Source organism: Platalea leucorodia (assembly GCF_965183815.1).
Source record: "Platalea leucorodia genome assembly, chromosome: 19".
NCBI classification, from domain to species: Eukaryota; Metazoa; Chordata; class Aves; order Pelecaniformes; family Threskiornithidae; genus Platalea; species Platalea leucorodia.
In genome coordinates, this window is record NC_138841.1 from 1,996,545 (window position 1) to 2,020,265 (window position 23,721).

General features: G+C 54.3%; 1 protein-coding gene across 3 annotated transcripts in view; it reads left to right on the forward strand.

Moving 5' to 3' along the window:
* Positions 1-16,841: 16,841 nt before the first annotated feature.
* NFASC (neurofascin) overlaps positions 16,842-23,721 on the forward strand; it is a gene marked incomplete at its 5' end in the record, with an annotated part of 53,869 nt that continues 46,989 nt past the window's right edge. For all 3 annotated transcript variants that reach the window (XM_082330032.1, XM_082330033.1, XM_082330034.1), the window contains 6 exons: positions 16,842-16,935; positions 19,930-19,947; positions 20,969-21,074; positions 21,273-21,469; positions 21,832-21,954; positions 22,151-22,321. In XM_082330032.1, coding sequence (XP_082186158.1) covers positions 16,842-16,935; positions 19,930-19,947; positions 20,969-21,074; positions 21,273-21,469; positions 21,832-21,954; positions 22,151-22,321 — 709 coding nt within the window. The remainder of the gene's footprint in view (positions 16,936-19,929; positions 19,948-20,968; positions 21,075-21,272; positions 21,470-21,831; positions 21,955-22,150; positions 22,322-23,721) is intronic.

Sequence of the window (23,721 nt, forward strand, 5' to 3'; positions counted from 1 at the left end):
CCTGTGTGCTCTCGGGCAGGGTCCGATCCTGCAGGCTTCATTCCTCCTTCATGGAAATCCTCATTTTTCCAAAACTCATAGCTCACCTCTCGTGCATTCCTCGAGATTTTGATGGTGGAAACCTGTTAGTTGGGGTGGATGAGTGACTGATTTGATTTAATGCCACTATAATTTCATCCTCCTCTTACTGCTGTAGAAAACACTGTGGGCAGGAGAGGTGAGAGCCCTGATTCCTGCCTGTGCCCTGCCTGCAGCGGGCAGGGAGGACCCGGCTGCACCTTGCATGGGTTTGCTCGTGCCTCCTGAAGCTCTGCAGCTTTCTCAAGCGATGCAAAGCATACAAAGGGTTACAGATGCCCGCGCAGGTTTTGGGCAGCTTTCTGAGCTCTGAGCAGGGCTGGGAGGCAGATATTATGGGAATTGTATGCATGCCTGAGCGGGAGGGAGGCTCGGCTGCTTGGCATCCGCTTGTCACATGGTGCCTGTTTGGATGCCAGAGGAAGGATCCTGAGGTTGCCACCCAGAATAGATGCTTGTTCTTAAGCTAATTGCACCCTTCCAGTGATTCTCAAATAATAGAGTAACAAACTTTGCTCCGAAAATTCCTGGAAAATGCCTGGCACTTCTCGTTATGCATTGGAAAGAATGTTTTAAAAGAGCTAACTAGCAAAATAAACAGCTGTTTGTGATCGTAAGATCATAAAAAGGGGTGTTTTCTGAGCAGTGAAAAAAATTTCTAGCTTTATCGAGCTGCTTCAATGGGCTGGGTTCTGACAGGCTTGTGATTTCCCGAGTTCCTTCGGGAAGCGCTTGCCAAGTGAGAGCGGGCTCAGGGGAGTAGGGTTTGGGCACCTTCCCGTGTCCGAAACGGTACAGACCCAATTCCTCTATCTGCATTTGTAAAAGTAATGTTTCAGTCGAGTTTTTACAAATGCATTTCCTTCGCAGATGGTGATAAACACTTTCCCAGCCCTGCCTGCTCTCGGGGTAGCGGTTGCCTTTGCAGCCGCCCGCCGCCTCCTGCAGCCAGGCAGCACCGCTCTTCCTCTGCCAAGAGCACCTGGGACATGCTGTTGCTGCCTTTATACATATTCAGGCAAGAAAAAACAAGTGGTCCTGCTTGGGACCAAGCCAAACCTCATTAACAGAAGCCCCTTGGTACCTTGCGATGGGGACGAGGTTGCTTTACCATTTTGTAGTACCGAGCGTGGGCTTGCCTGCAAATGAGCGTGAAAATCCCATCCTTAAATTAGAGCGTAACTCTCGAGCCAGGAGCCTGGTTGAATCGGGTATAAAGATGCAGCTGGGGGGATAGAGGATCAGCCCAGAAGTGATCAGACTTGTGGCTAGCTCTCCCTTTGTTCACGCTGGGTTTGAAATAAAGCTACTTGTGTGATAAGTGCATTGCCTTGAAGTGCAGCTTGTTAGGAGTGAAACTAGCAGCAAGGCTGGAAGGCAAAGCTGAGCTCTCTCATCGCTTGTTATAGCTTAAAAACAATTGAAGCTGGCTTTTCCCCTCTGTTCTTTGAGGGGGTTTAATAAATGAGCTGTGAAAATATCTCTGGGGAGAGATGATTTTTTAATGTAGCGATCTTTTAAGCGTATGCTTGCCTTATCAACGTTTCTAACAAAGTCTTAAAGTGGAGAAATGTCTAAATGGGTTGGGCTCCTCAGTGCTGTTAGCTCTCAAGGGGATTTGAGTGCGTAACTCCATGGTAGCATGGAGGAAACCAGCCTTCACCTTCGAGCCCGGCAGCGGTACCAGCGCGCACGTCGCGGTGCTGGCTCCCGAGGGACAGCAAGCGCTGCAGGCTGGGGACCTTGCCGTCAGCACTACGCTGAATATTGGAAAATCTGGAATCGGTGTATGGCATCTTTTTTTTTTTCCTTTTACGGTGATCCAGCTCCACATGGTTCTCTGTGTGTATTTTGGTCAAGAAACTCAAATTTACTCTGTTTTAAAAATCAAAGTTAGTGTGTAGCTTTCCTTTGGATTCTGTTTCCCTCTTAAAGCCACTACACAAAACCCAAGCTCGCATAGTTCCTTCAGTGTAAGAGTAATGTTGCTTGGAAAATGTCAGCAGTTTGTGCTAGAAAAAAAGGGAAAAAAAACTTTCAAAAACCATGTGACAAACATTTACTATTTTCCATATCGCTTTAGCCAACATGGAACATGCTCTGCATTTCTATATTATCTTCTGTCCCGGGGGAAGTCCGGGGAAGGAGGTTGGGAACAGGTTGTTTTGAAAAGCCCTGGGACGGGTCGTGCCCAGAGCCCGGTGCCTGGCTGAGCGCGGGGTCCTCCCGAGCCCTATTCAGGCAGCAGCGCAGGCAGCGCAGGCAGCAGCGCAGGCAGCAGTGCAGGCAGCGCAGGCAGCCGTGCGGGCAGCGCAGGCAGCCCGCCCAGCTGGAGCCTGGCCAGGGGCCGGGGCGCGTTGGGACGCTTTGGCTGAGCGGTGCTGAGCACCAGCCGCCCCGACGCTCCCAGAGGTGATCTCGGGTGCTACTCCGTGGCCATCTCTCCTCTGCTCGAGTACTGTTGGGGGGAAAAAGGCATTTCAGTATTTTGCTAGAAAACCAAAGACAGATTTCAGTTCAAACTTTGGCATACAGCATTAAAAAAAATTGCCGATTCAGCCTCGGTGCCCAACCCCTTCGCATTACCCCTTGTTTCTTGTCAGCTGCAGTGGTTTACAAAGATATTTTGCATTTAACATTTGCAGCGTTTCACCTCCATGATGCAGAGCTCGGCTGGGTGAATTTGAGATGAGGTGAGAGACAGTGGAGTTGTTGAATATTGAAGTTTTCCTTTCCTTTGTTTTCTGCTTGCCTTTAAACTCCATTGTTTATCCAGTGAAGTTTTCCCCTGCTTCCAGTCCTTGTCAGCAAGAGATTTGTATTTGCAGGGTTTGTAGGACGCGGGTTTCACGTCTTCCAGCCTGCGGGATGCTGGAAATGTTTTGCAACCCGGAGAAGGCAGATAAAGGTCCTGAGCTCATGGATCCCTCGGCTCAAACCAGCCTCCCGGCTAAATGCTGCTTGTAGTCTCAGGACTGATCTTGCACAGCTGGAGATCACAAAGCCGTGGTTAGTCCTGCAGCTGGCTGGTTTTTTCTCCTGGTACTTCCCTATCGTTTATTGCTAACACCTACACCGTGCCCAGCTGCACCTTCTCAGGGCACAAACCGGTTGCTTTTGCCTTCCCACTTTCACGGCTGGTGCCAGAAACGCTGCCGGCTGGGCGTGGGCGTCGCGCCCGGTGCCGGTGGGTTTGCACGGCAGCTCGGGAGCCGCGGTGCCCGCAGCAGCTCCTCTCCAGCAACGTTGCGGGAGAAGCGCCGGGGGAGGACGCCGTGCCCAGCGCCGGGCGCAGCCTCGCTGCCTTTCCCTTCGGTTTTGGCTCTTTTAAAAGAAATACTAAGCGCCAGCCTGGTCTTTCAATATGCATACACATCCCTTTTTTATGTTTTCTTTTAAACACAGCGAACAAGTAATCCCTCTCCTGCATCCTGTACTCAGTCCTGAAGGTTAAAAGCTGGTTTTGTGCCAACTTCATTATGTAGAAGCCAAATGCTTCTACCAATTAACTTATTACTGTTTTGGAGGGGACTCAAAAGGCAGATGGAGCGACTGTGCCGGCAGTATTAATGCCCGTGTTGCAAAGGGTGAGAATTTTATGCAGAGTAATGTGAAAACGTGCTGGCGAACTTGCGAAGGCATTGCTGAGAAATACCGGAGAATGGTGTTTTCCTTCTAGTTCTGAGCTCAGGGTAATAAATAACGTGTGATTTCACGGCATCTCTGCTATATCAGGCTAAAATGCGCTGTCTGTCATTAAAGGCTGTCAATATTTCACGGCTGAGGACAGGCAGTGAGAACAGGGCCACCAAAACGGTACAGGCGGGTGGTGGGAGACACGGAGACCGTTAAATTTGGGTCGCCAACTGCTGCTGTTGGGAAAGAAACTACTTTAAAGTGTTGGTGGTGGGGTCTGGGGGAGGAAGGGGGAGTGAAGGCCCCCCGCCTGCCCGGGGGGACGCAGTGGGAGCTGCGGGGCTGGCTTGATTTTAACCGCGTAATTAATAAAGTCTGTGCATCTAAGTCTCCTGGACAAATGTCTGTCCCATAAAATGAAAGCCCCCCGACAAGCCGTTTTCACGAAATTTGCAGGAATTGAAGGTCTGTGGCAGAGGCGGAGAGGTGCCCAGCTGGATTTGAAATGAGCCAACAGGTCGAGGAGTTACTGGCAGTGGCCAGCGGGAAGGCAGGCAGCGCGGGGAGGGCTTCTCCTTTGGAAAACTGGCTGAGAACGGGGATTTGTGACACTTGGATCCCCCTTTTTGGAAACTCGTTACAAGGCACGCTTTATGCCTGCAGAATAGTCCCGTAAAAGCTAATTTTTTGTGAAGGTTTGTGAAGGTTTGGCAGGTGGGCAGTCGTTGAAAATCCGATTTCCCAGACATGAGCTCAATTATACTGTAGTAATGTGACTTGTGGAGGGAGCGTAGAGCAGAGGTAATGATCTCCTTCCTGCGATTCCCCATGTGTAATTAGGATCTAAGTCTGCACAGGGCAAGGAAAACCCGTTACACAGCATTTTTGCAAAAGCAAATCCAGTGCTACTGAGAGAGGCAGACTTCCAGATAGCCTTGTTGTTTGCATTTTTATATAAGGTTTTCAAGAATTGCCCTATCTTTCTTGATTCCCCTCCCATTTCTCCAAACGGTTCTGTGCTGTAGTCCCGTCTAAAGGTTGTACGTCAGATGGCTCGGGGACGAAATGTCAGATTTGCTGCTGCTTTGCTCCGTCACCGCTGTTGAAGCGCCTGGGGTTTGAAATTAAATGTCAAAGGCATTTTGCGGAACATGGGAACCAGATGTGCTCCAAGACTGTGTCTGGGAAGAGCAGAGCAGCTTAATTGCCTACATTGACACTCCTTGGGAGGTTTATCTCTGGATTTGGGCTGATGCCCAACGTAAGGATGTGGTCCTGGAGGGCCATGGTCCATGCAGCAGGTCTAAGGGTGGTGGATGGAGGACACGGTGTCTGGCAGCTGCCTGCACATGGCGACTAGCTGTAAGGTGATACAACAGCTTGAGGGCCCTCGGCCGGGCTCTGGGGAAGAGCCGGTGTCTGTAAATACAGCTCACTTACGGGATTAATCAGCAGCCGGCGTGTTCCTGCCTTGTCGGTGACACCTGCGGGTTTGGTCCGGTTACAGGCAGGGGGGAGACGGTGTCTGGGGAGCTGCGCCGGAGGGGAGCCGCGGCTGGAGGGGACGGGTCGGGAGTGGTGCCGAAAGCAGCCGAAAGGATGAGGGAGAGTGCGAAGGAGGAGCAGAGCCTGCGTACCTGGGGAAGCGGCCGTGGGGCTGCGGCGGGCGGGCCCCCCGGACCTCGGCATCTCTGCTGGGTATGGCCGTGCTGCCTTCCCACTGGGAACGTGGCATTTCCAGCCTCTCGGAAGGTGCATTCCTGCATGGGCGGGCGGCTGCACAGTCCCGCTTTGTTCCCCGAGCCCTCTGAGGAGGCGCAGGAGGATTTGCCCCGTGACGCTGCCCATCGGCTCCTTGGAGCTGGTCGCAGCCCTCAGTGCCATTTCTGCCTCCTGTTCTCGTGGGCAAAACCCTCCTTGCTCCTCCTGGCAGCTCTTGTCCCAGCTCTTCTTCTGGGCTCACACCACCCCATGAAAATTAAAGCTTTTGTGCTCAAGTCTTCACCCTTGAATGCTATAATTTCCAGTGAGGAATGTTCAGCACTTGAATAATTGCACCCATTCAGCGTGCCCTGAACAGCACCCACGACTGCGAGCAGGTCTGACAGAGCCCAGCTCTGCCCCCAGCCTGGCCTCGCTGCCTGCGCAGCTTCAGGACGGCTGCCCGAGAGCGGGTGCTTCTGCTTTTCAACCCTAAAACCCAGAAGTACTCACCTTCCTTCTGGCTGTGCTACTGAAATAGCTTCATTTCCCTGACGGAGGGAGCGTTCGGCTTAATAAAATCAAGGATAGTCTGTACTAATGCAATTGTTTTCCATCTGCTAAATAAAAAATGAATGGTTTTGAAAGGAAAACCCATGGAATAAACAGCCTCTGTTTGCAGAGGCGCAGGCAGGACCAGGGCTCTCCCGGGTCCCTCAGCCGCCGTGTTTGCCCGGGGATGCTCCCGCGCTGCTCACCCTTCTCCCCGGGTTCGCTTGCGGCAGCGCTGCCCCTGCCCAGCCACGCTGGGGACGCGGGCTCTGGGCAGGGGCACGGCAGCTCTCATCGATGCTGGGGACCGCTCTGGGCTGCGGTATGGGCCCTGCTGAGGCTGAAAGCAAGCTCTCCTGCCCATCAAAGGGCTCATCTGGGGTCCCTGCAAGGGAGTTGGAGGGGAGACGTAGAATCATAAACTGTTTTTTTTTTCCCCAGGCTCTGTAGTGATCACGAGTGACCGGGACCTCAGTAATGTGAGACAGAAACACAAATACTCCAATTCATTTAGTACCAAAGGGGCTTCCCGGTGTAGGAGCAGCCAAGGGCCTTTTAGCCCCTGGGCACCCGCACGCTGCAGGTCAGGCCCTTTCGCTTCATTACCCTTTTCCCTCTGTGCAAAGGGAAAACCCTTCTCGCGGTGTCAGGGCGTCCGCGTCTCTGGCAAGGTGCATCGTGTCCCTGGATGCAGCTGCACGGAGCGGCTTGCCCTGCCTGGCACCGCAGGCGGGAGAACGTAGGCAGCTCCCGTGGCACGGACCGAAGAGGGGCTTTGGTGGCACAGTTGAATAAGTCACCATTTGTTTACGACTTGAGGATGGGAGAGATGCTGTGGGCTCTGGGAAAGCCCTTGGCATGGGAAGGGGAGAGGCAGGGCAGCTCTCTGAGCTCATGGGACCCTGCAGGACCCTTCTCCTCCCAGGACCTCCGTGCGACCAACTGCAGGCTCACCGTCTTGCTGACCTTCTCAGCTTTTTGACTGAATGAAAGCACGGAGGGAGGGGACCTTGCCCGGACAGCGTGTCCCCTGCCACGTCTTGCGGTCTCCTCTGGCCATGGGGATTGACTGTGGCCAGCAGCGTGTGTCCGGGAGGCTCGGCCAGTTCACAGCTATTGAACCTTGCTGCAGTCTCGTCCGGAGCGCTGCCGAGACGTGGGCTGAGACACAGCTCCTGCCCGGGTCGCTGATGTTTGCTGTCACGAAGGAGAAGCGGCCGCAGGAGGAAATTGCTGCTGGGATAAGTCGCGCCTGATGCTCTTTGCAGGGTCGAGAGCTGCAGGCTGCCTTGCAGAGCCGGGTCTGTGGTGCGAGGCATGGGGATCAGCGTCGGCTTGCTCCCGCGTCTGATGGCTCCTCGGGCGGTGGGAGGCCGGTGCTGGGGTGCTCTGCCCGAAGTGGCTGCACCCATCGCCACAACCACCCCCCTGAGCATCTCAAGGCACGTCACCTGTGTGGACAAGGTGCAGGTTACCAACGTACAAGCAGGGAAGCAAGGTTGGTGCCCTTAATGAATTCAAGCCAGACCCTCTCCTGGCCCCATACGATTAGAAAAGCACACGCTCTTGCCTCTCTCTGGGTCTTGCATCCATCGTCTTTACTAGAGAGGCTCAGCCCGCTGCAAACCCCCAGGTCTGCGTGCTCCTCCTGGGGTCGTACCCCGCGGAGGAGGCAGAGCAGACTCGCGTGGGAGCCAGAAGGGGACAGGCAGCTTTTCCAGAGCAATCGCTGCACGAACTGCCCGACAGTTGCTGTTTATAGCGATTGCTCTGCGTGATTAGCGTTGGCTAATCACCAGGGGCCAGATGCTGCCGTCCCTGGGAGGGGTGGCCGAGGGACACAGCGGGGGCAGACATTAACCGCTCGCGGGCTGGGCGTCCCCCCTTGCTGTTAGCTCAGGGACGCTTGCCCCGAGCGGCGTGGGATGGATGGCCGTGGAAAGGAGCTTTGCTGTGAGGGTGGGGGACTGGTACCCTCTTGTCTCCACCGCTCCTGAGGCTGCCGGGGGGTTCGGCAGCGCTGCTGTTGAGCTTGGGTTTGCAGGTGGGTGCTGCTCCATCAGGGATGGGACAAGATGCCCAGACCGTTTCTCACGGGCACCACCCAACAGCCACTTTGGGGTTTGGCTGTGGGGACTCCTGCTTTGGTGTGGAAATGGGGATTGAGAAGCTCCAGGACCGGTCCCAGTATCAGCTGCTGCCGGGTGAAGCGCTCACAGGCAGGGTCCTGTGCAGCACTAAACCGGGCTGCCGACACCAGGGCCGTTGGTGTGTCCTGTGCCCTAAAACTCCCCCTTAAAGCTTCTCTTTGAGTAACTTTCCCACCTGTATTTTTCCCTTTTTAATCCATTTTTTTCACACCAGTTCCCTTCATTGTCCCTCTTAAAGAAAGCAACATCCTAATTAAGTAAATGACCACGTATTTTTCCAAATAGTTTGCGATATAAGGAGGGTTGTTAAATATTTTTCCCCCAAAATAACAAGTCAAAATGATTGCTTTTTCATCCTAGCTGGAACCCACCCTGTGTTCCTTAAATGTCCCGTCATCCGTCATGCCCAAGATGCAGCCTGTGCAGAAAGGATGCGCCGCAGCCCCTTTGTTTTCTACCAAGGATAACTCGGATGAATTGGGGTTTTTTTCCTACTCGCGTCTCACTCTTGCTGATGAAAGGAAAAGATGTGGGAAGAAGCGGCTCCCCGGGAGGGTGGGAAGCTGATTAGCGGGGCCGGCGTGACCCGCTCCCCGGGGCGGCCCCAGCAGCCGGCGGCTCAGCTGCCGTGGGGCCAATTCCCAGCTGCCGCAGGGGCACGGCGCGGGCTTGTGGGTGATGCGAAGGCCACGGCGTTGTCTGCTGTGGAAAGTTTCATGCTTCTACTTTTTTTTTTTTTTTCTTTTTTTTCTTCTCCCCTGACCGTGACCGGTTTCTAAAGGTTAAATGGTATTTTCTGATTAAACTGAGTACTCCGGTGATCTCAGCTCATTTCCCACTCGTGCCATATCTTTTGTCTGACCTTGGGGTAACACTTAACCTCTCCGGACTAGAGTCCCTCTGTGTAATAGAATGACAATATTTCCTTACATTACCAGAAGGACAGGATGATAAATTAATTCACATTTATGTAGTGCCGAGATATGACCGTCATAGATTAAGAGTCTGTCCCCAGAGTTATCCGTGCTCTCGGTAGCAATACGCAGCTCTGCAAGGGAATGGATTACCTCCTGAAAGCGCAACCGCTGCCTGCACTCGGACGCTGCAAAACGCAGCCACAGCTCTGAACAGCAGCAAGTGCAATTTTCCCCTTCCTCCTGCGTTTTTTTAAAGATTTCTGAAATTGGAGCCTGGGTGCAGCTGGTCCCGACTCGAGCGTGCTGCAGGGGGAAGGTCGGGTGAGCTCTGGCTGGCTGAGAGCTACTGAGCCAAGCTAAAGTGTGAATCTCCTTACTGCTGGCATCAGCTCCGAAGTTCAGGGGACTGACGGGTTCGTTCCCACTTCCCACGTGTTGCCCTGTGCGGAGTCGGAGGGATGCTGCCGCGGCTCTTCCCGGCATGTGCTGGTGGGTGACTTTAGGAAGCCATCCTTGTTCCTGGGGATAGCACGGCGCTTTCTCTCAATGCTTGTTTGTTTGCTCGGTTCTTTTAAAATGCATACAGCCTGCAGGGCTTGGGATTGAAAACTCACCCACGTGCGAGGCAGGAGAGTTACAGGGAGTGAAAGGAAAATGCAGCATACGGCAAAAATCCCGTGGAGGAGTGAGACAAGAAACCAGGGCTGTGAGAAACAGCCTGTGCGTGCGTTTCTTAAAGATGTGTTTCTTAAAGACGTGGGAAAACGTAACGGGAGGAGTGCACGGGCGGTTATCCTGAACACAGGGCCTGCCTGGAGTTTTTACGGGGGGCTGGCAGTGTCGAAAGTGCCTGTCTCTGCAAACCTCTGCTGCTGCAGGCGTGCTTTGAGAAATGTCCTTTTGTTCAGAGGACAGGAGCAAAGACGTGTTTGGGGCCTCCTTTGGGGTTATGGTGGGTACAGAAAATGGTTGCTGATAGACACTGGACCGTCAGTAATCTTAGCCTAGGACCTGTTTCCCATTACAAGCCTGACTTTCCTTCTTGCCTGTGATTAGAGGGCACGTAGGTCTGCAGCGTTTGCTGCTGAAGGGATGGGTACGATTATTTTTTAAGGGGGAGATAGAGGAGATGTAAATGAATTTGCTGGTGTTTGCTCTGACGGTTGTTTGGCAGAACAATTGTGAAAGCCGTACCCAACCTCAGGAACAGACACAAAGCGCTTCTCTCTCCAAACAGAGGCAAGCGGGAAGCGCTGCCCTCCCCTTTTCCCCGGGAAAGGGCACGGTCCGTCCCTCGGGAATGATCATGCCTTGCCTTCATGACTATTTCTTTGCTTCTTCATGATCATTTCTTTCCTTCTTTCCACTGACTTCTGCGCTGTAATGCAACACGTGCTTTGAATGGCTTCTTAGGCACGTTGTAGGGATGCGGCTGTACGTGCGTCGTTTACTGGTGCGTGCCTGCGTACGAGCGGGGACGTGGAAAGGCGTGAGGATGCGTCCGTCCGTCTCGCACAGGGTTCGCGTTGCAGGGTGGGTCCTGGCTCCCTGCGTGGTTCCCGATGGGGATTCCTCTGATGGGCCGTCAGGGTCGGCTGGCACCCGTGCGCGGGCTTTTGCCACGTGTGGCAGGAGGTCCCGTCACTGCCAAACAAAAGGGGGGTGCAGATTCATGGCCTGGAAGTCGGCAACCCAGAAACCCATCTGATGCGTTACGTGTGGGGGCGGCGGGGGCTACGGAGAACCTGAACGGAGCAGGAGCAAAATGAAGCCTTTAGTCACTGTTAGGGAATCGCATACGTATTTTCCCTCTAAACCAATGTTTTTCATTATCTGAAACCAAAAGGGTTCTCTCTTTGTGGCAATGTTGCTCTGTGCTATTTAATCAGTATTAATTAAGTGGCTGAAATGCATTAAATGCTGCTGTAGGAATCTTCTTGGGAACACTAGCTGCTCGAGCTTTACTGTTCCTCTTACAGTCGTAAATAAGGATAAATGCCTAATTGCTACTGAAAGCGTCCTGCTGGACCTAATGAGCTGATTAAAAACAGTCCTTCATTGTGGAATTATTTAATTTTATTTAACTTCAACCAGAGATTTCCCTTGCTTATCATTTCTGTGTCCGCTCTGCAGCCCCCCTCTCTGCCTCGCAGAGTTCGTGCCCGTGGTCGTTTTGCAGGAGTGGGGCTACAGGGAAGGGATTTGTTTCCATCGTTATTCCGGAAGGTCTCATTTCATTAAGCTGGTGAGAAGGAAATGAATTTCAGCCCTTCCCTGGTGTTATTTGTGCACCCAGGGGAAGTCCTGGGCTCTGCTCAGCGTGCCCAGCTTCCCCGGGGCGGGACGTCACGCGTGTTGCGGTTTGCAGGGATGTGGTTTTGGGAATTGTGACAAAGAGCCAAGTTTTGGCCAAATCGGCCTGGGGGATCGGGGTGCCGGCTCCTGCTGCCCTGGCCCGGGGCGGTTCCCTCTGAGGGTTGCATCTCTGCAGCAAGAGGAGGTATTTTCACATATCGTTTGCCCTCCGGCGCTGCGAAGCTGTGGAGCTCTGACGGGGGAGCCCGGAGCTTGGCTGGAGAAGAAGCGAGCGGATTACGTGGCACGTGGTTCATGTTCCGCTAATGAGCGGAGCACGGCGGCAGCCTCGGCCGGCCGCTTTCTGCTGGTGGAGGGAGCCTGCGATAGGCAAAGTCCCCCTCCCGCCTCTCCTGGCCACGCCAGTCGAAGCCAGCGGGAAATGTGCTGGTGCCGAGCAGATGGGAGCTGTGGCTCGCCGGCGCGGGGGGAAGCAGGGATGCTCCGGGGCTGGGATGTGAGGCTGCGCTAGCTCAGCTCACCGCCATCTGTGGAAAGGAGAGAATTCCCCCATCTCAAGGCGGGGAGGAAGCAATATACATGTTAAATCGACGTGTGCGTGGAGAAATAGGGAATCAAAGTTTCTTCTACGTGGCTGTGAGGGTTTGCAGCTCTGCCAGGCTGGTACGCAGCCCGCTGTGCGGCTTGGCGTCCCCGAGGAGCTGTGAAGCGAGGAGGCAGAGCCTGCAGAGAAACCCTTCTCTCGCGGTGCCAGCCGCAGCACTCCTGATGCTGGAGCTCTTCAGAGATGGAGAAGGAGCTAAAAGAATTTTAAAAGCTGGTTTTTTTACCTTTCACTGCAGATTTTGAGTGGCTTACAGGCAAAGTGCTTGGATATGTTTTCTGGTTTAATTACTGGTATGTAAGCGTTGCCTTTACATACGGAGAAACCTGAGAGTGTGAAACTCGCAGGGCGATGGCCCCGTCCCAGCATATGGGCCAGGTACAGTTTCGGCGGCATCCCGGTCACCACCTGCCTGTTCGGATAACCAAGGCACGTTTGCCTGGTGGGTGCTGGGACTCTCAGCACCTCTTGGGAGAGGGTGTCGTGGGGGGCTCGTCCCTGCGGGCAGGGGCACATGGGGCTCCCCGGGGCCAGGCTGGGCTCTGCCAGGCCACTCGAGCATCCGATACCCCTTGACTCTTCGTACCTCCCCGTGACTCCACCAACCCTTGGGGCAGCTGCTTCCCTGCTGCACTATCATTTGAAAATCCAGATTGGTTTCGAGAACATTTGACAATGCAGCAAAATCACCCTCTGCCTTTAAAATAGGGCACAAACCCCACGGTGCCAGGATACGGTCCTCTGCCCGTGTGCTTTGCAGTGCAGGATGGCCTACGCACAGCAAGATGTTTCCTTCTGGAAACTTCTTTTTCTTTCAAGCTGATTTGTCCTGACTGCTGCAGAAGAATAAAAACGGTGGCTAATTTTTCTATGGAAAGTACAAATCCTCTGCAAACCCTCCAGTTCCCATCCTGGTCACCCAGCCCTCAGCTGGGGCAGACACCGCTGCCGTTGAGTCCCAGCATCTGTATTTTCAGCCCCATCGTGGTGTCTGCCTCATCCCCAGGTGTCCGTCCCTTTTCTGTCTTTCTTGCGTTTAATTTTTTCCCTCCAGTGCCTGTTCGGAGAGAGGAGGGAGGCTCCAAACTGAGCAGAGTTAAGGTTGCACATCCACCTCCTGATTTCAGCTGCGCCCCATGTTGTGTGGATGTTTGGTTTGGATTTTGCAAAGACTCTCTAGTTTTAGAAGTCCTGTCCTGGGGTTACTCGCGCGTCTGTCCAGAGAAAAATGTATTTACAGAAGTATCTGATGCATCTGGAGAGAGGTCTGGGCCAAGGTCTGGGATGTATTTCTCAACCCAGACAAACAGTTTGTGAGAACTGGTCGGTCATCGGGGAAATGGAAAGCACCAACAAGTCTGAAAAACACTTCTGAACTCTGGGCAAGTATTTAGGCAAAAAGGCATCTGGTCCATCTCACTGCTGTGCCTTGCCCGGAGCTGGAGGGAGGCGGAGCAGGGACGTGGCTTTTGTTGGTGCTCGGGTGCGGGCTCCACGCTGGATGAGAAATGTATTTAAGCAGTTAAATTCCTATTTGATGGCGTCACAACTATTTGTGTGAGTTTTTGTTCTGTGTTGTGTTTATACTGAATATTACGGGCTCAGATTTTGGATCGGTGTTGGGTCCAGCCAGCTCAGAGGCTTCCCAAGCATCGCCAGACTCGGCCCTCCAGCCTCCGCGGCTCGGGCCGTCCCCGGACGTGGCTGCAGGTGTGAGGTTGAAGGGCTTGTTCAGCTCTTTGGGCAGCAATCACAATTTTCTGTGTTGCACAACGGGGCCAGGAGCGATGATTAAGAAATGCTAAGTCTGGGAAGAAGAGGTCGCATCTGCCCCTTTGCATGGGCCGTTTCGTGTTGAGTCAGTCTCGGAAGCAGATGAAGACATCACGCAGCTTCACAGCTCGCAGTATCCCCGGATAAGCACGTCCGTGCCGCTGCGGCAGCTCCAGCCCTCTCTGCTGGGGAGATGTCCCTGTCCCCGGGCGAGGAGCAGCCCTGACAATGTGGGCTGTGTTCTGCGCGGCCGGGGGCTCGTGGCACTGCCTGTCCCCAGGACCCACCTACACGCACAAGCACGGCGGCAGATTGTTCCTGATGTGCGGCGAGTCGCACCCACATCTGCCCGAGACAAAGGGGCCCTGGAGCAGCCCGGCATTCGCTCTTCTAAAGGCGGGGATGCGTTTTGTCTGTGCCCTGTCGTGGGTTTTATTATTTGCTCTCGGTCGGTGCTGCTCCGCGTGGACGTGTGGTCACCCGTGCCGTACGGGCCCTCCTCCCTGGCCAGTCCACCGGCGCTGGAAGCGCCTGGGTCATTCCCATGTAGCTCTGCCCACGGTTTCAGTCCAGAGCTGCCGTGTGCCTGTGCCCTTTTGCAGCTCAAAAGTTACCTGCAAATTTCTCTCTTCCTGATATGCACAGCTCTTACTTTTCTAGTCCCCGTGCACGTGATGATGGGTAGGATATACGTGTTTGCATCAGTGCGATGCCTCCTGTGTATGCTGTGTGTATCGGCGTTCGGGCTCAGTCCTTTCTGTATTCCCATTTAATGCAAAATCACCCACATATGCATGTATGTACAAATATCTCCCAAGCATCTATGCCAGGGGCCTACTCCTTAGCGTCGCGGCTGTTTCTTTCACGCTCACCAGTACCCAGTCTGAAGAAAACAACATATTCTTCGCTTTCCAGGCTCCAAGCAGCATGTAGAGATGTGCGCTATTTAAATCCCTGCTGTCTTGCACCTCCCCTCCCATACGACATCTGTGAATGCAGAGGGGTTTAAAGCATTTTGTGATAGCGATGTGAAGCATCGGTATATGAGCGCAGTAAGGACCCTAGAAATCTTGCCCTTGCTAAATCTCTGGTTGCAGTATTGGCTGATTCAGTTCATAAGTCAGATTTGTGCTTAGTAGCAGAAAGGCATAAACCCAGCTGATCCATTACTCATTTTAAGCTGTAACCGGAGAAATGAACCGCTTTAAAAAATGAAGGCTACAGATCAAAATTATATCTTCCCTTAGACAGAAAGCTAAAGAAATAATTTGGAAAGCTTTGTTCAGCGTGACCTGATCACAGGACTGCGGAAGTCCTGGACATGACTTTAATTACTGGCCCAGTCCTATAATTATTCTGTCCTTCAATTATTTTTATTGCAACAGCTGGATTGGAAAAGCCTTAGAACGAGCAAAAAAGATCAAAGCAACACTCCCCTCCAAGCCCCTTCACAACCTACAATCTGTCATCTGGTGTAACTGGGACACGCTGGGACGGCGAGTTCCTTTGGGCTTCAGTCCAAGAGCGGGGACACGGAGACCCCGATCGCACCCAAGCAGCGCAGTGGGGAGGGCTGGACGGAGAAGCCATTAAGCACATCTTGTTCCCCATAAGGGTGGTGGGGAAAAGCGTCCTTAAAAGTTGTCTTGCGCTGGCTTTGATCCTATCTGGAGGTCAGGAGAGCTTCCCGGGCCGTGTGTCAGGGCTGTTTATTTGCCGTGACATCTGCTCCGCGCTGGCTCCCAGCAGCGTTCCCTGCAGTTCCCGGAGCCCCCCGGCAGCCCCGCGCTCGCCGGGTTTTGTCTGTTGTGCTGGGTCCCCCCCTCCCTCCCACGATCGCTTCGTACCGGGCTCGGGAACAGCTGAAGGGGCAGCAGCATCCAAAGCTGCAGCCGGTTATTTATCTTTCATGAAGACGGGCTCTCCTTGCTTGCCAAATGGCCTCTGCGCGGCTCCCCTGCCTGGCGACATCCCGCCCCGGCGAAAGCCTGCGCCAGGGCCAGCCAGGAGCGGCGCGGAGCAAGGCTGGGGATTTTCCACTGTTTGCTGCCCCGGCGTTATTTTTGTTCTTAGCCGAGAGAGCTGTCTGCGCGGCTGATGCCCTTTTTATAACTCTATTACAGAGAGTTGTAACTCAGCCGTGATGCAACCTCTGCGCCACAGCCGCCTTTCTAAGGGGAGTTTTATTGTACAGACGGGATAACTTATCCTCCTTTTCGCTCTTTTTTAATCTGCATTTAGTCTATGGGTTTATTAACAGCAAAATAAAAGGTATGTCTATGGAAAATGCAGGTGATGACCTGGCAGTCCGCAGGAGGTCTGGCTGGGTGCCTGTGGGAGCCCGGCAGCGGCGTGCTGTGCATCTGGCCCCGGGGACCGTCCGGGGAGGGAGGCAGCTGGAGCCCGGTTGGAAAAGGGCTTGTTCGGAGACCGGTTGGGAAAGGTCCCGCCGTGCCCCGACTCCTGGTAGGGCTGTGCCGGGCCGGTGCCGGGCTCCGTGGTACACGAGGGGTCTCTGGAGCCGGTCCCTCTGCTATTCACAGGCTGCACATGGCGGCAGAGCTTAGCCCAGTGCTCCGCCGGAGGGAGCGGATGTTTGCTATGTGGGTATTTCTTGTGCATAAAATAAAATCGTTATTATTTTCTTTTAAACAGCGAATCATCCTTTTCATTTTATCCTACGGGGGCTGTTTGCTGCTTTTGTATCCACTTGCTGCGAGTAACTTTCCATCAGTCCCAGGGGACAGCATGGTCCTTCCACCCAAGAGGCCTCTCCAGGGCTTGAGCACAAATGACCCCGTAAGGCCGATTTTCTGCCAGCAGAGCCACCCAGGGGGTGGGAGGACGGTGACCACGGGCTCGTACCTGGGTCACTAGAGCCTGGAAACTATTTCTGGCACTATTCACACCCCCATCCCTCCGCACAAATATTTTTGGATTGGGAACGCTCTCTCTAGAGTTGCCAAAAGGGAGATGACAGAAACGGAGGTGTGAACGGCTCAGTGACCGCTGGGTTTGTGTTCGTTTTGCAGCTGAGGATCCGCCTGCGCTTGCCGCTGGTCCGCTCGCCTCGGGGGACGCAACTGAGGTCCTAACGCTGCCCGGGCGTCCAAAATGGTCATGCAAAGACACCACCTCGCCTGCGCAGGAATAGCATTCGCTCTCTACCTTCATCACCTCGTCAGCACCATCGAAGTCCCTCTGGATTGTAAGTTACGGGTTAGCCCTCTAAAAACTCCCGCTGAAATGGTTGAGGAGTGAAGATGTGCATGGCCCAGGCAGCTTTCCTGGTCCAGCCTAAGGCTTTTTTCTGTTGTTTGTTGTGGAATATTTTTCTTTTTAAACCACACGCCCTCCAGAAAGTCACCTAAATCATTCTCTGACTTAGTCAATCTACCTCAAAAGCTGAGCAGAGGACTCGAAACCACATATCAAAATGGGACAGAGCATCCGAGCCAAGCTGGCGAGGAAATCGGGTCCTGGCAAGTCTTCAGCCTATTGATTTCAGTGGAGCATCCTGGGACTCCTGGTGTTCCCGCAGAACGCGGGCAGGCTCCGGGATGCTCCTTGGTGGAGGACGTGAGCTCGTTGCTTATCCGCTCGGGCAGATGCTGCCACAATCTGACACCCAGGACCCCGAGGGGAGTGGGGACCCGGGCAGGTCCTGCACAGCGATGTGATTTTTCTCTCTCTCTGTTGGGACTTTTCAGTTTATTATGGGATGGGAGATATGTTTTATTCAGAAGAGCTGGGAGATACGGAGGGAGGAGGACGGGGGACATGGGCTGATGTTTCTGCTGAATGGGTATCTTCAGGCCAGCACATGGGAAATGCATGACTTGTTTGAATGCGCTGGAGACAGGGCATTCCGTACGGAGAGCTGCTCAGCCACTGTTCTGGAAACCAGCTTCATCATTTCTTTGTGTCCCAGCTTACTCCTGTAGCGGCTGTTAATAATAATCAGCCTGTCGCTGCAGGGAATCTCGTCCAACAGTGCAATGCACAGAAATCCTCCAGCGAGTGGTGCATTAGAAGAAAAAGCACAGCTTTTTGCTGGGGTCTGAAAATTCAGGCTGCAGTGCCAGGGTTGCTCTTGATAGGAGACATTTCTCCCCTGTGGGTTGTTGCTCTTTGGAGTCCCGAGTGTGCTGGCTGTAGCTGTGGTGCCTCAGCTGATCCCTGACTCTGGGCAGCAAAACGGGAAGGAGACATTTGAGGCAGCGGCTTTGGGCTGAAATTTGGAAATAACTGAAGAGAAAGGATGAGAAAGCTCTGATTTGCAGAGGGGAATAAATACTTACGTTACTTGAAAAGGAGAGGGTCCTAGACTCGAGTCTGAGTCCCTGCTCAGCTCCATTCCAGATGATTGTGGATGAAAATATCTGTTCCCCTGGCGTCAGCGCTGTAACATGCACAGGGCGCTCGTGTTCCCAGAAATGAGAATTTTATTTGATGCACAAAGCTCGGTGATTCCTTCAGGCCTGGATTTGTTAGCATCTGTAATATTCCAGAAATGCAGGCAGCCAGCATGGAAGTAGAGGCCAGTGCAGCTGGGGAAAACTGAATGGGTCTGCAAACAGCCGCCTTCTGCCATTTCTTCTGCTTTGCATCAGGAAAGGAGTAATTTTGGTACTTAAATGCAACGTGATCTTAGAAAAGTAAGAGAAATGCTGACAGCTGGTGGAGAAATGCTCAAGGCAGCCTGCAGCAGCTCACCATTTCCCAGCAGCTCACCGTTTCTCGAGCCTCCTCCTCCTCCTCCCTGCTGCACAGCACTGGGCCGCAGGAGAGCATCGTCCCCTCCAGTTCTGGTGGGAAACTGGGATTGTAACAAAGAGCTGCCTTTTGTCACCCTGCCCTGACCGGGTCCCTTGCGCGACAGATCTTTGTAAATGAGGTGCACGGGGGCTGTTGTGCAGAGCAGTGCCAAGGGCAGGCGGGTGAGGAGCATCTCCCAGCCCCGGGCGAGGGCCGGGGATCCCGCCGACGCCTGGCCCCGCCAGCCGACGCTTCCCAGCCGCCCTTAGCTCTTTTGGACACACGGAACCTCAGCTTTGTTTTACTTCCATCCTGACCTTCAGAGCCATTAGGGGTTTGCTTTCAGCTCCTCTTTAAGCCACCGGGTGATCAGGGCTCCCTTACCCACTGCTTGTCTGCGAGACTGAGCTAATGAAAGCATCGCCTGCGCTCGAACGGCTGCAGGTCTGCCCAGGAGGTGTGTAAAGAGCCCCAGCCACTCCGGCTTTGTGCAGGGGCTGATAAACCTGCAAAGCTCAGGCTCTGTGAGTGCACGAGCTCTATCCCCCACGTACCACCAGCTGCGGAAGCCCTCCCTGCTCCGCCGAGATCAGCTCCTTCGTCCAGGTGCCGGGGTGTGGGCTCTGCCCCGTCCCCGCGGCAGGACGGGGCTGGGAAGCCCCCCGCCAGCCCCGGGGCATCGAGGTGCTGGTGGGCACCCGGCTGCCCTTGCTGACCCCCTCCGGAGTGGGAGATCTCCCCAGGGAGGCATTTTGCTCCCCGGACCTCATGTTTTAAGGACAGAAGCAGCTCGGGAGAGGGCAGATGCGTGGGCAAAGCCTCAGGGTCCCCCCAGGGCAGAGGGAACGGCCCTCGCTCACCCCGTGTCAGGGGCAGCTGCACTATTTGCTCTGTCTTTTAAGCTTGCCTAGGTGGTTTTTTCCCTGCCTCAACCCTTACAAGTTTTCTTCTTTGGATAAAGAAGAAAATATCCCGGGGGACGGGATATTTATATCTCTCTATATTACAGGCACCTTCTCTGAGTTTGGCTATCACCTAAAAAGCCAGCGAAGGGTTTATCAGGCCTCTGGCACAGGGGGATGAAACTGGGGGGCTCAGGGTAAGCCCGGCCATAGGGAAGGGGGGCATGTTGCTAACTCCTGCGGGCAGCCCGCTGGACCACGGGGCCACCAATGCACGTGTGCCTGTGCCGCCGTTTGGCCCCCCAAACCCTGCTGCAGAGGCAGCCGACCGCTACCAGGGCCGCTCAGCAGCAGCTTCTCCCACGTGGACGCGTAGGTAGGTAGATTAGAACATGCTTGAATTGTAAAATGATTTGTGTGTAATACTTGTAAGCCCTACAATAACTATACACGTTTATGTTTTCTTGCATGACGTATATAGGTTTGTTCTTCAATTAACCTTTTTTCTTTTTTTCATTATGCTTGCACTTTGGGAATAACAGCAAATATTCAGAGTGAATGTAAGTGTTCCCCTCGCCCTCTCTGCGTACGTGTCCCTCTCCTCTGCATGGCTGAAACGGGGCACGAGGGGTCCGTACCGAGCAGGGGGCCGGTGGCGGTTGTTGCTGGGCACTGGTGCACGTGGGTGCGTTGCCCGCTCCTGCGGCAGGGCTGGCCAGAGTCAGGACGAGCCACTTCTGCACCGCCAGGCATGGCCGGGAGAGACACGGGAGGTGCTGGAGCAGCTTGGGAGGAGTGCTTAGGCTCTGCTGCTTTCCCTGGAGCAGGAACCGGACTGTCTTTGCGATGCAAATATCGTTTCTGCAGGGGCTTGTTGTTGCTAACGCCACATTTCAGAGGAGAGCAGGCTCCTCTGCCTTGCACGAGCGCATGTGCCGTGCCCAGCTCCACGTACTGACACGTTTGCAGCATTGGTAGCTCTCAGGGGGAGAGCAAACGGCCTCGGACCTGAGCGGCTTTGTTCCAGGACAGCCATGGGACTGAGCTTTTGAATTCAGAGTTCAGGACCAGAGCCAGGTCCTACACTGGCTGCTGGGCTCATGTGCCCCTTTTCACAAGCCCTGCCCTTCTAAACACCAGTGCTGCGCTCCGTCGGGGTGAACCTGGGAGGTTTTGAGCCTCTTTCTTGCACAGGGAGAGCCTGTGAACGTCTTGCCGTGGCTATCTGGCTCCCCGTCCCAGCTGCAGCCCCTGTCTTTGGGGTGCACAGCCAGGATGCCTTTCAGTCTGATTCAGACAACCTGCGGTAGCAGGAAGATGTAACTGTGAAATTTCTTAATGAGACCAAGATACCATGTGAGAAAACGAACGGGAGTCAGTGCTGATGAAGTGCTGAGAAGTGACGAGTAGCACACCAGTGCTCGTGGTCATTTCCTCAGGTGTTGAAGGGCTTTAAACCACAAATGGCACGCCCAGCCTGAGGAAGAAGCTGAAATCCCATCAGGATGTGCTGCAGGATGGCAGAGAGGGGATTTACCCTCTTCGCACCACCCTCCTCACGGCTTTTCGTTTGTTTTGCAGTGCCTCAGCCCCCCACAATCACCAAGCAGTCCGTGAAGGACTACATCGTCGACCCAAGGGATAACATCTTCATTGAATGTGAAGCCAAAGGGAACCCCGTTCCCACGTAAGTGCCCCTGCCGCCCTTGCTACGCTGAAGCTCTGCTGTTCGCTGGAGCTGGCTCTGGAGGAGCTCCCCTCCGCTCGAGCTGCGCCGTTTACACCATCAGCTAACCCAGCTGTTGGCTGGCACAGCACAGGTAAGGATCTCACCAGGTAAATGTGACCCATGGTCACAACCCCAACCTCTCCCCCGTGCTTGCAGTTTTTCCTGGACGCGGAACGGGAAGTTCTTCAACGTGGCGAAGGACCCCAAGGTGTCCATGCGGCGGCGGTCGGGGACGCTCGTCATCGATTTCCACAGCGGGGGACGGCCAGAGGACTACGAGGGCGAGTACCAGTGCTTTGCCCGGAATGACTACGGCACTGCTCTCTCCAGCAAAATCCACCTCCAGGTTTCTAGTGAGTAACGGCAGTGGTGCAGGGCAAGCAGCCGGCCCTGCCCGAGGAGAGCAGGGACTATTTGTATCGTATGAGATTTTGTCAAAGAGGCACGGAGAATATCCAGTGCTCAGACATCTCAGCCTGCTTCATCTGTTACCCGTGTCGGGGTGTATCCAGCCACAGGACCGAGATGAAGGCATGGGGGTTATGGCTGTAGCTAGCAGGGAAACACTCGGTATAGATTTAAGGGAATCTTGCACACGTAGAAATGAAGTTTGCATTGAGGCCGCTCCATTGAAACCAGGCCAGGTCCAGCGGGAAGAGATCTGCAAAGGTACTGCCCTCCCTTCCTCACGCGGTGTCTTTACTTCTTACGGCAGAGTCTCCCCTGTGGCCCAAGGAGAAGGTGGATGTGATAGAGGTGGATGAAGGCGCCCCGCTCAGCCTGCAGTGCAACCCGCCGCCTGGCCTGCCCTCTCCCGTCATCTTCTGGATGAGCAGCTGTGAGTCGGGGGAACCCCTTCCCACCCTGAACCCCGTGGGCAGCCTTTCCGTCACCTCCAGTCTTTATGTCGAATAACCAAGTTTAGGGTCGTTACTGCTAGTTCAGAGCTCGGAGGCAGCCACATGTGGCCTGGGTCAGGGGTTTCTCCTCCCGCGGGAGGATCTGACTTGCTCCGAATGCCTCTTCCCCTGCAGCCATGGAGCCCATCCACCAGGACAAGCGCGTCTCCCAGGGCCAGAACGGCGACCTGTACTTCTCCAACGTCATGCTGCAGGACGCCCAGACCGACTACAGCTGCAACGCGCGCTTCCACTTCACCCACACCATTCAGCAGAAAAACCCCTACACCCTCAAGGTGAAAACCAGTAAGTGTCACAGCGATCACTCAGGATGGGTCTTCCCTGGCCTCTCTCAGGCAGGGTTTTCCTTCCAGACACCTTTGCTTCTGTTCTTGACAGCACTGAGACCTACTAGGGAGAAGAGTGGCTTCCTTCGTTGTGTTTAGGATAGTGCAGGAACCTGTTTGGATGAGGACTGATAGTCCTGGGACGGCTGACCTGGCAGGGAGGGGGGGCTGGTTCCCTCCAGCACCTCAGAGCTTTCCAGCTTCATGGCTCGAGGGCTGCAGAGGCAGCTTGGTGCAGGTATTGCTACGTCCGTGTGTCTGGGATAAACTGGAAACCATTTCAACGCAGATGGGGCCTTCCCCGCATCTTTAGGGAAATGGATAATATCAGGTGATCTTTCCCTAGTTTGAAAAGCTGGAAATAGCCTTGGTTTGCTCCAGGCTTAGGTTTACAGGGAACCCCCGGCTGTGCTGGTGCTGCACGAGGGGACTGAGTGCGTGTCAGCCTTGCCCAGCTCAGGATTTACCTCCCGACCAGGAGCTGCTGTTTAGCTCCACAGCTCTGGGACGTGCCGACAGGAGGGCTTGAGCCTGTGGGCTCTGAGCGTGTACACGTGGGACACGCTTAGGATGGCCAGAGATCGCGGTTTCACCTTGGTGAAGAGCATCGTCTTGGGGGACAGGAGGGTGGCTCTCTCCAGGCACGTGAAGAGCCTTTCCGTGGGCAGGTCCAGCCTCCAGCAGCCTCTTCTCTAGAAACGGGGCTGCTTGACGGAAGGCGAGCTCCTGACGCTAACGCGTTGCGCGGCGGCCGGCCAGCGGGGACGCCGGCAGAGGGGACGTGAGCTGGGCGCTGCAGGACGTGCAGCTCTGGGGTCGACGCAGGTCCTGCAGAGCGTGGGCTCTCTTTTGGGGCGCATGTGCTGAGCACCGGCACAATCAGCAGCTGACACAGAAACAGCATCTATGGGCCCCAGTCATCAGACAGGAGCCATCTCCCGTTCCCAGTAAGGTCAGACTGGGAGGAAGGGGTAGTGTGTGCTGGCAGATACAAGGCTGTGTTTTGGGGAGCAGGCTCTTGTCCAAAGCAGGCACGAGGCACTCCTGAATCCCAGCGTTAGGAGCTTATCCTGGTCTCGCAGCAGCTTAAATTAGAAGTAACGCTATTAAAGTGTTCTGATACCAGTGACCTAAAAGCGATGTGAGAAGCAGAGAGGCCCTGGAGGTTTTGTGCTTTTATTGTAACAGCTTCTCCTCGGTGCAAACCATGAGTGGAGAATCAGCAATATAAATACTATAAACAGGCTCTTTGCTAATGGCGATTATGTGTGTAGGTAATTCAGTCTGAATATTATTTGTCTGTTTACAGAGCTGGCCAAACAATGCCAACGTTTACCTGTCAGGGAAGGACCGAGTCCT